A 14,834-nucleotide genomic window follows, 5' to 3' on the forward strand; every position below is an offset into this window, starting at 1 on the left:
CCAGAGGCAGCCCAATGGCAATTCAGAAACAGTTATGCATCTCTATAAACTGTCTGGAAAAAATTCATCACTAGGTCTAGGAATAGCGAAGTAGCTGGGAGATGGGAGCAGCTGACTCACACACAAATGAGTTAAATCCTATATTCTGTGCAAACTGTCCTTTTGCTGAACTCTCTGTAGCATATATGAGAAATAAGTCACTTTGCACCTTAAGTGGGGTAAGGACCAGGATTAGACAGAGATGAGAAGGTTTCTAACGTATTCAGCATTATTTATGCATATTCTTATGCAAGAATTTAGACAGCCCTGAAACCTCTTCCTTCAGCCAAGGTCACAAGCTGGGATGGGTTTGGGTAGAAAGAAATACAAGGTCATAAAAAGGGAACATACAAAATGAAGCTTAAAGTCATGGAGGTACAAGGCCTGAAATCCTGGGTTAGAAAAGTTAAAGAGTGTGCCTATCAACCATATTGAAATATGAAGAAAATTTAAGAAAATCTTAATGTCCAAATTAGTTAATATCTAAAGATGTCAAAAAGTTTTGCTATAACTAGCATATATTGCCTGATATGTTCATGGAACACGTAGTTGAAGATAGTGTAGATTATTACACCACTTTGACCTAACACGGCCTCAACTCGGAAAAGAGAGAGGTCAAACAAGAGCTGATTGATAACTGAGTTTGAGTTTCAAAGGGTTTTTGGAACAATATTCTTAAATGAGTTCAGATAGTGATAAATAATATTTTTTTCCATATAACCTTACAACTTGTTTTATGCTATTTTTCAGCACACATGCCAACATAAAGAGCAATACTAAGAAAAGCTGTAGCTTGGGAGAGTGAGATCAATCAGAAAAAAAATCACTTCTATTTTGAAAAATTGCATACCAAACTGCAATGTAGTCATTCACAGGTTCAGTTTGGAGTAAGGTAAAGTTGATATAAATCCCATGGCCTGGAGGTACAATTATTAACCAAGTACAGTCTTTGGAATTTGGGTATTCATCTGGAAATCCTGGGGAATAAACTGTACCGTTCTGAGCAGTTACATTATAGCCACAAGGAGCTGAAAAGAAAACAAATGAAAAAAATTAGTAGGAGAAAATATTTTTTTATATTAGAAATGCAATATCAAAATGCTATCAGAATCTAAAAGCTCACAAGACAAGGCAATCTAAGTATTAATGTCAGTATTTTCCTTGGTTGTTTTTCAGAGACAGAAAATAGTGGCATTCCTAAGAAATAATTTATCCTGGTGTCTTAGATTTCAGTTTTTAAAATCCATCAAAATCTACTGGGAATAATGTTTCTATACAATTTTTGAAACTAAGCACACAAAATGGGAACCTTTTGCTTGTATTCACAATTAAGAAACTAATAAGCAAACAAGTCTTGCATCTTTCCACACAACTGAACGTTAACCAAACTGGAACACAATTCTCAAAAAAGAAAAAAAAAGGCTAATCTTTCACTACTCCAGAACCATTATACTTTATTTATGACAGGTTTGAGTCATGTTTAATGGTAATTCACTTTTAAATTTCATGGTAATTATACTTATGACAAGTAAAATGGACATAGAGGCACGAATTAGTGCACACTTGCTGAATCAAATCTGTAGTCAAGTCAAAGTTATGAAAAGGTTGATTTTATTCAAGGGTAGCAACTATGTAATAAAGTGCTCTCTTTTGACTCAGTTTGGAAGAATTGAGTGATTATGGATGCATGCACGTATCTGAGTAGACATATGGCCATTAGTGCAAATTAATGTGTCTCACTCATTAGAGTGGGATCTTAATCTCCTTTATGTGCACTCAGTCTTGCTCTAGAACTTTTCTCATTAGCTCTTACCATAAAGTTTATTTTATTATTATCAGGGTTCCTATGACTCTCCTTCAGATCCTCTTTCTTTCTTTTTCAACTTTCAACAAGTGATGGAAAAGAAAAAAAATTAGAAGAAAAAAAAAAGGAAAAAGTAAAAAGGAGAATGGAAAAGGGAAAAGGGAAAAAGGAAGAAGGAATCAAAAATGGAATGATGTCATGTTTCCTGTATGGTTTAAAGCTGCTATACCATTCAGGTTGAAGGGTCATTTGACCAGTTGATGAGTAGACTATTTGGGGGGAATCCTTTTAATAATCAACAGATTTTTAAGACAGGTTAAGGAGTCTTTAACCACTTCACTTTCTTCATCCATATCAGTACTGACTAATATGTAAGATGCATTTAGCACATCTTCCTATTTTAGAACATCTGGATGTAATTCTGTGCAATATGCTGTAGGATGACCCTACTTGAGCAGGAGGTTGAACCAGATGACCTGCTGTGGTGCCTCCCAACCACACTGATTCTGTGATTCTATGAACAGAATAGCACCTGTTCCTGAACCACGAATCTTTAGTGGCCAACAAAAGAAACAAGCTAAGAAAAATGAAGCATTGGTTCTATCTCTCCGATTCTTGATTGCATATAGAGGCCAGGGCATTTGACAGTGTCTATCAGCTCTGAGAGCTCTGATGAAAACATGACTCAAGCCTACTTTTTACTGTTCCCTAATCCCCTACATTCATGCCATGGTCACATGGTCTGGTTTCCGAAATCTACTCTGTTCTCTCCACACTGCTCCATGTTTACAACTAGGACTGCTTTGACAATTATTCTTACTGCACTTCCTGAGATGAATAGAGTGGCAAGTGGGAAATCCTTTAAGTTCTAGATATAGGATTTTTCTGATTGAAGTTGTATACTTAAATATATTTTGAGTTTATTATATTTTTGTCAGATTTATGAATGTTGTTAATGATTGCATACATTTTTTATTTTCCCCCCATTTTTCTCTAATACTCAACAAAGAATGCAGATTGATTGTATTGCAGTAAAGACAGTCTAATTCCTCTTGTATGATTGTTAGCCATGACAGATTAATAAATTTTCTCAGAAAAAAAAGTGTAACAGGTGACAAAACTCTAATAGAATAAGGAAAACACCCAGCTGTTACCAGCCTTTCTCCAAAGATCCTTAAAAATCACAGAAGACGGAAAATGAAACAGAAATAACAGGTTATATTTCACACAAGATAAAAATAGCTTTAGTTTGAATAAACAAATAACCCTAAATTAATGAAGTCATTATATTGCACTTTGAATTTCAGGCATGAAGAAACACAGATTTTTGAAATGGAAAACTTTATAATCAAGTTTTCTAAACTTTCAAGTGCTAACAGTAGACCACATGCCGATTTACAAAGGAATGAATACCATACTATGTGTTCCCATGCCCATTCATACTTATTTCCAGATACACCATTGTGCGTGGAAGGACAGTAAATATTTTTAAAGCGCTACCCAAAGGTACCCAAGTGCAGTTAGTCATTTGTGTAACATATGTTATACCAGACAGCTATGGTATATCATTAGGACAACTAGATTACACAGGTGTAGTCTTAAAAAGCATGACTATATAACAAAATTCTACTATTATCTCGTATGCAGAAATTAATCTAATTTTCTCCCATATACAGATTAAGCTTTTTAATGTATTTCAAATCACCTGATACACAGTGGAGAATATGATTTAGAATGGGGATGGCTTCCAAAAGCATGCAAATCTTTGCTTTCTGCTCAGCCCTCCAGTGCCAGACTACAGTTTTGAACCTGTGTTTTGCTTATCTCCTCTCGATTCAACTTTTCTATACTAGCATCTGGTTGATAACTATTTAACTCCTTTTTTGTATGAATTTCCACAACTGTTCATTATATATATATGTGTGTGTGTGTGTGTACACATGTATGTATATGCGTGTGTGTGTGTGTGTATATATATATATATGTATAGGAGAAACTCTTAAGGCCATACAGCAGGTGAAAATAGGCAAGGCAGCTGAGGTGGATGGAATTCCACCTGAAGTCTGGAAGCATGGGGGCCAAGCACTCCATGATAAATTTCACAAGTTTGTGGTGCGCTGTTGGGAACTAGGCGAGCTACCATCAGACCTTTGTGACGCAGTCATCATCACTTTGTATAAGAAGAAAGGAGATAAATCAGATTGCTCAAATTACTGAGGTATTACTCTGCTCTCCATTGCTGGTAAAATCCTGACAAGAATTCTTTTGAATAGACTAATACCCGCTATTGCAGAAGAACTTCTTCCTGAAAGCCAGTGTGATTTCAGAGCCAACAAGGGCACCACAGACATGGTATTTGTTCTCAGACAACTGCAAGAGAAGTGTAGGGAACAGAACAAAGGTCTCTACCAAGGCTTTTGATACTGTGAGCAGAAAAGGTCTGTGGCAGATTTTGGAACGTTTGGGTTGTTCCCCCAAGTTCCTTAAAATGATCATCTTACTTCATGAAAATCAGCACAGCCAAGTCAGATATGGCGATGCACTTTCTGAGCCCTTTCTAATATCCAGTGGTGTGGAACAAGGCTGTGTTCTTGCACCAACCCTATTCACAGTCTTTTTCAGCATGATGCTCCAAAGGGCCATGGCAGACCTCGATGAAGAAGATGGTATCTACATTCGATATTGTACTGATGGAAGCCTTTTCAACCTAAGGCAACTGAAGGCCCACACCAAGACCTTAAATCATCTTGTCCGGGAGCTGCTTTATGCTGATGATGCCGCCCTTGTCGCCCACACAGAAGTAGCTCTGCAGCGTTTAACATCCTGCTTTGCTGAGGCTGCTGAGCTTTTGGGCTGGAAGTCAGCTTGAAGAAGACAGAAGTTTTCTATCAACCTGCACCTCAGGAAGTCTTCCATCATCCCCATATCACCATTGGCCAATCAGAGCTCAAATCAGTCCAGCAGTTTAATTACCTAGGCAGCTTCATCTCCTTGGACAGTAAGATTGATGGAGAGATAGACAACAGGTTAGCAAAGGTATATAGTGCTTTCGGAAGACTCCATAAAAGAGTTTGGCGAAATAAACACCTGAAGAAAAGTACAAAGATCAGTGTTTACAGAGCCATAGTGCTGTCTACTCTTTTATATGGATCCGAATCACGGGTCATTTACCGCCACCACCTGCGACTCTTAGGACGCTTCCATCAACGCTGCCTCCATACAATCCTAAAGATCCACTGGTCAGATTATGTGACTGATACGTCTGTTTTAGAACAAGCAGCAGTTACGAGTATCGAGGCCATGTTGCTGAGAACACAGCTGCATTGGGTAGGACACGTCTCCAGGATGAAGGACCACCGCCTCCCTAAGATCTTGCTTTATGGTGAACTTGCCACTGGTTGCCATAAGAGAGGAGCCCCGAAGAGGAGACACAAGGACTCCCTGAAGCAACATCTCAGCCTTGGCCATATTGATCTTCATCGCTGGTCTACTCTGGCCTCCAATCGGGAGGTCTGGAGACACACAATCCATAACACTGCTGCTTCCTTTGAGAACACACGCAGGATCAGCCTCGAAGAGAAAAGACAATGCAGAAAGAATCATGTCTTGCCGATACCATCCAAGGAATCTTTCTGCTGTACCTTTTGCAACCGGACTTGTCTATCTTGCATTGGCTTCTTTAGCCACCAGTGCGCTTGTAACAAACGTGGGTAGAGTCCTTTACAAATCTTCGTTCGCGAAGCTGAGCCATGATAGGTATATGTGTAATTGTTTGGCTTAGGTCAGTAAGGATAGCTGACTTCCAGTGCCATGATTTAGAAAGAATCAGTGGAAATCTATATGGAGATGAAAATACTTTAAAAGGCTTGTGAGTATAAGAAGCCTTACATGGTGCATAGAAGCATGCATTTTTTCCAATTAATTAAATTAGAATAGTATATCTTTAGTATTTCTTTTGTAAGACACTACCAGATATGATTTTTCTCAGCCTTCATAAGCACATATAATCTTCTGTACAAAGTTTTTGATCCAAACTACTAAGAATACTGGCCATAGCTATAAAAATTATTTCATTCTTTCATTGATTTCTCTCTCATCCTCACTGCCAAACTCCAATAATCAGGGACTTTGTAACCATTTGTTTTCCTTATAGGAAAAATATTTATATGTCATAACAATACTTTCAGCAGTGCTAGACGGAGCTTTAATGTACAAAAATGAATTTTCCACAAAGCAAATAGTGTGCTACCTGAGAGACAGGAAACTCTTCATGATCAGTCAAACCACAATTCTGCTGTTTAGTTAGAATTATAACTATGAATGTACACAACTGCACATACAATAGAGATGCAAGCACTCAGGCCTCGGCTGTGTGGAGTAGATTTAGATGACTGTGGGTAGGTTTGGAAGGTAGGATTCATTTGCAAAGGAACCAGGACAAATGCACATTCTGAATTAGAAAAATGTCAATAACTTAGAGAAATGTCAGTAATCTCACCCACAATTTAATTGAATACTAGTTTAAATTAGAAACAATCTATGATTGAAAGTGAGAGGTATAGCATTTTTTTCTCAATTATTCCTATGCAAAATAGCAGCATTTCTAAAAAAGATTAAAAAAAACAAGCGATAAATAGATGTAATTTTAGAAACATATATAATAATGTGTCATATAGTAGAAACATCTGAGATACTTAAAATTTCTTTTAACAACTTTTAGCCAGTCTCATGTTCCTACTTATTCTATCTATAAATGTAACACTATATATAGTTAAAATAACTGGAAGTGCCATTTTGTGTTTGTAATGTCTATAAAGATGTATCATATACAGAATACTGCTAACCTTATTGAATATTAATTTTGTCAATTGAAATATTTTAGTTGTAAAATATGCAGGTCTACATTCTATCACAGTTCTGCTATTCTTCTATAAACAGTATTTTAAAATTACTAAAAAAAATATTAAACCATTAGGGATTTTTTTTAAGATACTCTTTCTTTAGCTGACAACTTTCCTTCAAGGTTTTATTAGTGAGAAAAGAGGAACAGTAAGTCATTGCAGACACATTGCCACAAAACTGCTGTAGAAGAAATCAAAATCAGGCTAAGGCATCTGTCCCACAAAGCTTAATCTAGGATTAGGAAGAAAGGAAGAGGAAGTATGATTTATATAAAACCAAGAAGTGTTGAATCTTGTGTACGTTTCCAATGAATCCTAAAAACACTTAGAAAAAAAATTCTGCATGGAAGCATTTGAACACTTCCTACTGAAGTGAATGCTGAAGTGTTGCAATGCATGCCAGCAAAGACTCTGGGAAGCTGCTTCTCTTTCTTTGGTTCAGGAAAAGAAATTAACCTCTCCACATGTTCCAAAACCAGAGAAATACCGCAAAGCATTTATTTGATTAGGAAAAGGTGAAGCAGCTTATTAAACCTGAAGAAAGTCCACTAATTTCATGACATAAAAGAATCAGAGAGCTTTTTGAGAGGTCAAGATAATAAAAAAGAATGACTTTTGCTATTGATTCAATTTCTTATCAAGTGAGGAGGCTAGAAGATTATTCCTCAAATATGAATGACATAATGGTTACCTTTCTTATCCATTCTCTAACTTTAATTTATATATTTTATTCTTCTCATTTCTGATTTACCACTATAAAAAGGATTCCAAAAATATGTGCTGTGAAAGTTAAATGTTCCATATTTATTTTGTTAAGATATCAGTAGGATTACATCAAATGTCAATATTTTAATAGTAATAAATAATAAAACATAACAAGAAAAATTACTAACACTAAAACAACATTCAGTGAACCAATATAAAACATAGCAAGTGTGAAAACAATTTTCAAAGAGAACAGAGATTATACCTAGATTTCTAAGAACATACACAAAATAATATCTTTCCACTGATAAACACTTCAAAGTGCATCTCAGAAATTATTGTTTGTTAAAATTAATTTTAATCAGTAAAATAAAAGGATATAGGGAGAATATTTATTTGATATATTAAATGTCTTTATTCAAGGAGTGCGGAATGTAGGCCAGCCTTAATGGGACAAGAGAAAAAAAATGTCTTATAGTTTTATGTCCTTTAAGGTATTTTCCTTCTCTATTATAATACAAGATGTTAAGGTACATTGTAACTGACCATCAGAAGACACCATAATGAGCATTAAAAACCTGTATCATCAATCAGCAAGACTTAGGACTAAATACATTAATATTTTCATTTAGTAAAGTAAATCATGTTCATATCTGCTATACAAAGACTGCACAGAAGTTATTTGATTCCCTATCTTCCTCATGCTCTTAAGATTTATCTTTTTTCCCCACATTTTTTGAAAGTGGCATCATTATTTCCAGACAAGTTAGTCCCTTTGCTTGCTTGATCTTTTGTTTATACCTCTAATTGTTCTTGTCACACTAGTATTGTATTGTATTGTATATGGGACATGCTGACAATATTCTCTCATCAATCTTTACACTTTTATATCATTCTTTAAAGGATATTGTAAAACTTTACTGTATGTTTAACATGAGGAAAAATACTTCACATTCATTTATAGTGCAGTTTTAGCATGAATAACTTTGTATTGTCTTACAAAATATTGATAAAATTGACTCCATAACCCAATTGCCTTTGAATGAAAGTATCTTCATGAAATAGTACCTCCTCATCTTCATTTTTTTTAGAACTCAAAATTAATTATATATTAATTCATTCAATAAATGTAAAAATATTTTTAAGTGCTATAATTTCTAATTAAAAAGTCACATGAAGCTGCAGATCAAATTCAGTATAAGGTCTTATGTACCAAAATTGAAGTTTCCAATCCTCCAATTCTTTTACCTTCTAATTCAGGAGGCACTGAAAAACAGCATCCTTGGGGGTAAAAAAAGCACACGACTGGAATACCTAAGCCCGTGTTTTAGGCTGAATGAATTCTCTAAAATAATTACAGAAATTAGTTGTAAGAGTCAACAGAAGGAGATTGGTGGTCTTAGAATATTTCAGAACAATATAGGCACATAACTTAAAGGGAATGTTAAAGTATCTTTCAATTAAAAGATATAGGAGATGATAGTTCACATTTTTAATCTAAATATGCCTGTGGTAAAAGTGTTGGAAGAAAGAAACATTAAAAAAAATTAAAAATCCTTATGAGTTATAACTAATCACTTTGAGAAAGATGTAATGCATTATGACATTGTATGTCTCTAAAGAATGCATTGGCTGTACTGTCACAAAGAACTACATTTTCTCATGCCTCTCCAGTCTTTTTCATTTGGGAGGTATGGTTTTATAAGAAATGCCTATAATGCCTATTATAGCATGGACTAATGGAGTTGCACAAGGCTCATAAGATGTTTCACAACACATTTCCAACTATACTTTGCTAAAATAATATAGTTATTTAATAATTGTATTAGTTTATTATGCTGCTCTTTCATTTTATGTATTATTCCCCCTAAAAGAGAAATTAATATTCCAAAAGAGGTTTTAAATTATTTTGATACATTCCTCCTTACCTATATATTTGCAAAATGTCTTCCAGCTGTACTGATGGAGATTAAAACCCAAGAAGAAATGGAAGATATGGGAACTGCAACCACACCTTGATAATCATTGAACGGTAAATGTACCCACTGATTGGACAGAAGTTACACATTCTCTCACAGGATAGAAATTTTCTAATGCCATTCAACACAGGAAATATCACTTTTAGTACTTTTACCTTCATATAATCATAAATGTAAAACAGCAAAAGTGCTTGGCAATAAAAATCTCCCTTAATTCAAAAGTAAAAACTCTCAATATTATAATTTGCAATACTTTCAACCTCCTTTATGTATTTACTGTATTAATTTTCTGAGGATTTTATGGTATTTTTCTTTATTATGGAACTGGAACTTAAATGTTACGAATTCTTGCAACATTGGATTTAAATAACAACATGAAATAAATGTCCATTCCCAAGCACATGGACAAAACATATGTTCATGCTGCAGAGCAATATAGTTAAGCTGTTCAGCAATAATAAGAAAATAATTTAAAATTATTATTCACAGTATTAAAACACTCATTTGGGAAGCAGGAAATTGCAGTGCCTTAGCAAACCTTTTGACATCTAGTGTAGTTTTTCCTTCTGACAATACTGAGCCTTTGTCTAATAAGAATGCAGAGAACTCAAACTGGAAAACACTGTTAGCCTGTCCCAGTGGAAAATTTCTTTCTAAGCTATAGCAGTCTGTCCTGAAACAGAATGACTGACCCTTCCTCTACAGTTTTTTCATGGCTTATACCTGTAGCTCAGTTAAATCTCTCTTGAATTCCTCACAGGTTTTCTGGTTTGACTAACCTAAGGGCTATCAGGTGTTTTCTGTAGAGAAGCTTCTGTCCCATCTTTCAGCATCAGTGTCAAATATACTGAACATACATTCTGCAATGCAAACCTGTAGCACCATTAGCCTCTTGTTATGATGGCAACCATTTATTTCAATCTATTTCATATGTTCTTAGCTAGTTAATTGTATGTGACACCACTTCTGCTCTACACAATGACAACCTAGTTTTGTCATAACATCCTATATGAATACTTTATCAAAGCTTCTAAAGCTCTAAAAGAATGTCAGAAATTTTGTTTCTGCACTTGTATTTTTTAGATGAAAGTCCAAGTAAAAGCTTAACACCATAAAATGTTATATGTTACATTGTACACTCCTCCCCTTGCTCTCAAATCAGAAAAAAAAATCACATTGAGTTTAAAATAATTTCTGGTAGTATCATGAGTCCTTATAATCAATACAACTAACAGATATTAATAGGAACAATAAATCACTGCTGAAGAACATGATTCATAAAATATGTCTGAGTTATAAAAGCACATAACATCTTCCTTTATCTGCTTACATTACATATTAGGATAAAGGCACAGTTCTTCAGCAAGAGCTGCATTATATACACATACACAAACAACTAAACAAAAAAGTAAAGTACTGTGAGTCCTGAAACAAAGGTAGTATTAGAAAGTTACCTTCACATCTGGGAAAATGATAGTTCCAATTTCTGTTGATTCCATGTTGACATGTGAGAACAGGCTGACCCCTCAAAACATATCCAGGGTAGCACTCAAATGATACAGACTGACCCACACTGTAATCTGTGTTGACTATATATCCATTCAAAAAAGGAGGAGGATCAGGGCAGTTCTGTAACTCATAAGCTAGAAGAGAACAGAAGTACTTTTTATTGCTTAATCAGCTCTCAACACAGGAAGTACACATTAATATAAATTCTGTAATCCATTCAACAATAGGTAAACACTGAAAGGCCAAGCTCCAATGACATAGTGATTAGCACACAACAAGAAATAAATCATCCATTGGGACCATACAGAAATATTCTAGTACTTGACATAAAAGTCATTAATTCCTTAAATTTTATGAAATACAAGATTTTTACAATACGCGGGATTTTTTAATATATATTAAACTATGCCAAAAAAAATCACCTGACCAAAAATATTAAAAGAATTAATGACTATATAGAAACAGGGCTTCATAAAGGTCTAAAAAAATTACAGACATTTACCAAAGGAAATGGTCCTTTTAGATATAGCTCTATACAAAAAATTGCTTCAGTGGTTTATCAAATTTGATGTTCAGTTCTACGTTTTCAAAGACTTCAAAATATTATTCAATGAAACACATTTAATTTATAAAAATCAGTGCGATGAAAATCCTAGAAGTATATACTTATTATTGTCAACTAGATTATTAAACAAGTCAATTCAGCAAGATTAAACTAAACATATAACTTGGATATGCATAAGTGCTTACTTACAGTGAAGTTTGTGCTTAATTGCTTCACTGAAGTACAGCAACTGTCATTAGGTTTTTTAGTCATTGATGATTACAGTCATTCTATGCAATAAAGAGAAGATTTATTTTCATAAAACCTTCTTTTCCCTAACTTTGCCAGTGAATCCAGACTCCAGTGTTTGTAACATTACAAAGTCAGAAGAGATGTGGAGGTACCCCAAATATTCTGAAATCTTCTAATAAATCAGAGTCTCCAAATAACAAAAAAATTAGAAAATAAATTCTAAATTTAAGAATAGAAATTAATTGTTGCTGGAAAAGAAATGTAAAAAGGTTTATTCTACCTAAACTGTGGTTCATTAAATTTTTATGCTAAATCTAGTAATGGCTCATTAATTTTTAATGCTATTATTACTCTGACTCTCATTATTTTTGTAGTACTACTACAGATAATATCATTATTATCAACATTTTTATACAAAATAGAGTACTAGAAAGATTATTTAAGAGTACAGGACATATTAAGACTGACATATTAAACTATATAAAACTCTATATAGCAAATTATATTAGAAATAGAACTGAAGATTATTCTGGAGGGTCAGAGGATCTCACAGATTTTTTTGAAAAGGTGCAGCACTACATTGCCCAATAGTTACAAGAGGAGTGTTTTGGAACAATTACAATAAATACTGTATTTACTATATAAATACAAAAGATTTGTACAATCTTTTGAGGAGATGAATACACATAAAAAGCATCATTCCTTATTGGTTAACTTGTTGCAGTATGGTATTCTTAGCTTATATTTTAAAAATACTAAACACAGTCTCAGAATTTTTAAGAGAGTATTAAAAATTGTTTTCAGAAAAAAACCCTATCTCACTGATCTACATAAGAAGATAACACAGGAACCACTCAGGTGAGAGAGGAAATCCTGAAAGAGCATCATCTCCTCTCTATCCCTTTAATTTGCACAGTATCCTTTGCAGTCCTTTGGATAGCAAATGAAAAAAACTAAAGCCTAGTTTTTAAAATTCCAACTACTGTTTATTCAGAGATGTATATGCTTTTTGCCTATTTTAAGTAAGGAAAACAAAACACATACAGAAACTTTTGGAGGTTGTTCTGGTATTTGTTTTAGTAAGAGTAGAACCTGTGCCTAAAGCAGATCACCATAAATTTGAAGGTCAGTCAGTTAGGGATGAAAGCACTCACACAGAGCATAGTTGTGTGTTTTGTTATTTGTTATTTTAAAAAATAAGATGTAAAATGTTAAGATACTCTACATGTGTTTTCTGGTATATATCCTATAGATGACTCATAAATTATTGATCAGGTGATCCATCAGACTATGATATCATGATTTACAGGCCACTCAGGGAGTATGTTATATAGCTTTAGTATAAATATGAATTATATTCTTTTCTTTTCTTTTGATATATGCAATGACACCTGATTAAACATAGCAATTAATTATTCAGTCATGACTATCAAATATTACCAACAAATCCTTATTGTCATACCTTACAAAAGAAAGCTCTTTTTATGAGTGTCATGCCCAAAGACTTGTTTGGTGCTGAGCTTTAAAAATTGAGATACTATTTCACAGTAGACAAAAACTCTAGTAAGAATCTGAAAAGAAGTCCAATGTAAAGGAAATCTGAGAAAAAGATTTCATTCCAATGCTGGTAGCAGTCAAATACTTGAATTTTAAAATTATCTCATATAGACATTTGTCATTTCTTTGCACAGTATATTTTCCACTGATAAGAAAAGCGTGTAAATCACAAAAGAAATGTAATTGATCCCCTGCTATCCTATTTTTATGATTAAAATGTATTTTTCATCTTACATAAACACTAGGGTGACTTATTGGCTTTTCAAGTGCCACATACTTCTGTAACACTTAAACATGGAAACAATTGGTATTAGCACAGAATTGAGCATGCAATTGCTCAAATACTAGGAAAGCTCCCAATTAGTTCACTTAAAACTTTCATTTAGGCTTATTGTACATTCCTCCAGTGTCATGGTGTATATAAGTACAGACAATAAAAAAAATCCACTTCTCAAAGTAGACTAGTCTAGCATGGGTTGAATTGGAAGGGACCTTTAAAGATGATGTAGTTCCAACCCCTCTTCCATGGGCATGGACATATTTCAGTAGAACAAGTTCCTAAAACCCCCATCCAACCTGTCTTTGAAAACCTCTGAGGATGGGGCATCCACAGCCTTTGCTGTTCCAGTGTCTCACCACCCTCATCTTAAAATATTTCTTCCTTATGTCCAACCTAAATCTACCCTTTTTTGATTTAAAACTGTTGTCTTTTGTCATTAAAGGCCTTGGGAAAAAAGCCCCTCTCCATTCTTCTTACATGACCCTTTTAAGTACTGAAAGGCCACAATAAGGACTCCCTGGAACCTTCCCTTTTCCAGGCTAAGCAACCTCAACTATCTCAGCCTTTTTCCACTGGGCTCTAGCCCTGTGATTATTTTTGTAGCCCTTCTCTGAACCCACTTTTACAGGGCTGTGCCTTTCTTGTGCTTTTAGCACAAGAGCTGGGCACAGTACTCCAGGTGGGGTCTCAAGAGAGTGAAGTAGAAAGAGAGAATCACCTCCCCTGACCTGCTGGCCATGCCTTTTTCTATGAAAGCTCAGGATGCAATTTGCTGCAGCCCAGGATAGGACTTGCAATCTGGAACCTCAGTTTATTGCTATAGGCATCAAAGAACATATCTTTCCAGATGTCATGGCTCAGGACTAGGGTCACGAAACATTGCTTAATGAGTTAGAAAATAATTTGCTATGAGCCCCTCAAAAGATCATATTTTATTTTCATTAGTATTCCTTCCTTAGGACATCATCTGAAACCATTTCAGAAATAGAACAATTTTTCAACAATCTCCTTTTCATTCCATGATTCCTATAACTCAGAAGCTCCATCATAATCCTCTGTTTTCTAGATAAAGGTTATCAGATTGATCATGTTTAAATCATGTTTTGCATGTGCATGAGTGTGTTTTTGGAAGAAAGGAAGTGCAATTTGAACTTTTTCCTGTATATTTTCTAGAACATGTTGCTCTCTAAATATATGTGACTAGGATTCTTACCTCATATTCAGCTTTATCCTATATTGAAATTCAGAACAGATTGAAAATACT

The 14,834-nt window shown here is 34.4% G+C and overlaps 1 protein-coding gene across 1 annotated transcript in view; it reads right to left on the reverse strand.

Annotated features, from left to right (window-relative positions):
- CSMD1 (CUB and Sushi multiple domains 1) overlaps nt 1-14,834 on the reverse strand; it is a gene marked incomplete at its 5' end in the record, with an annotated part of 865,314 nt that overhangs the window by 115,858 nt on the left and 734,622 nt on the right. The window contains 2 exons of the mRNA XM_018088901.3: nt 890-1,067; nt 10,883-11,071. Of these exons, the coding sequence (XP_017944390.2) occupies nt 890-1,067; nt 10,883-11,071 (367 nt within the window). The remainder of the gene's footprint in view (nt 1-889; nt 1,068-10,882; nt 11,072-14,834) is intronic.

Source organism: Manacus vitellinus, unplaced genomic scaffold, assembly GCF_001715985.3.
Source record: "Manacus vitellinus isolate BGI_N305 unplaced genomic scaffold, ASM171598v3 scaffold_11_pilon, whole genome shotgun sequence".
In the NCBI taxonomy this organism is placed as follows: Eukaryota; Metazoa; Chordata; class Aves; order Passeriformes; family Pipridae; genus Manacus; species Manacus vitellinus.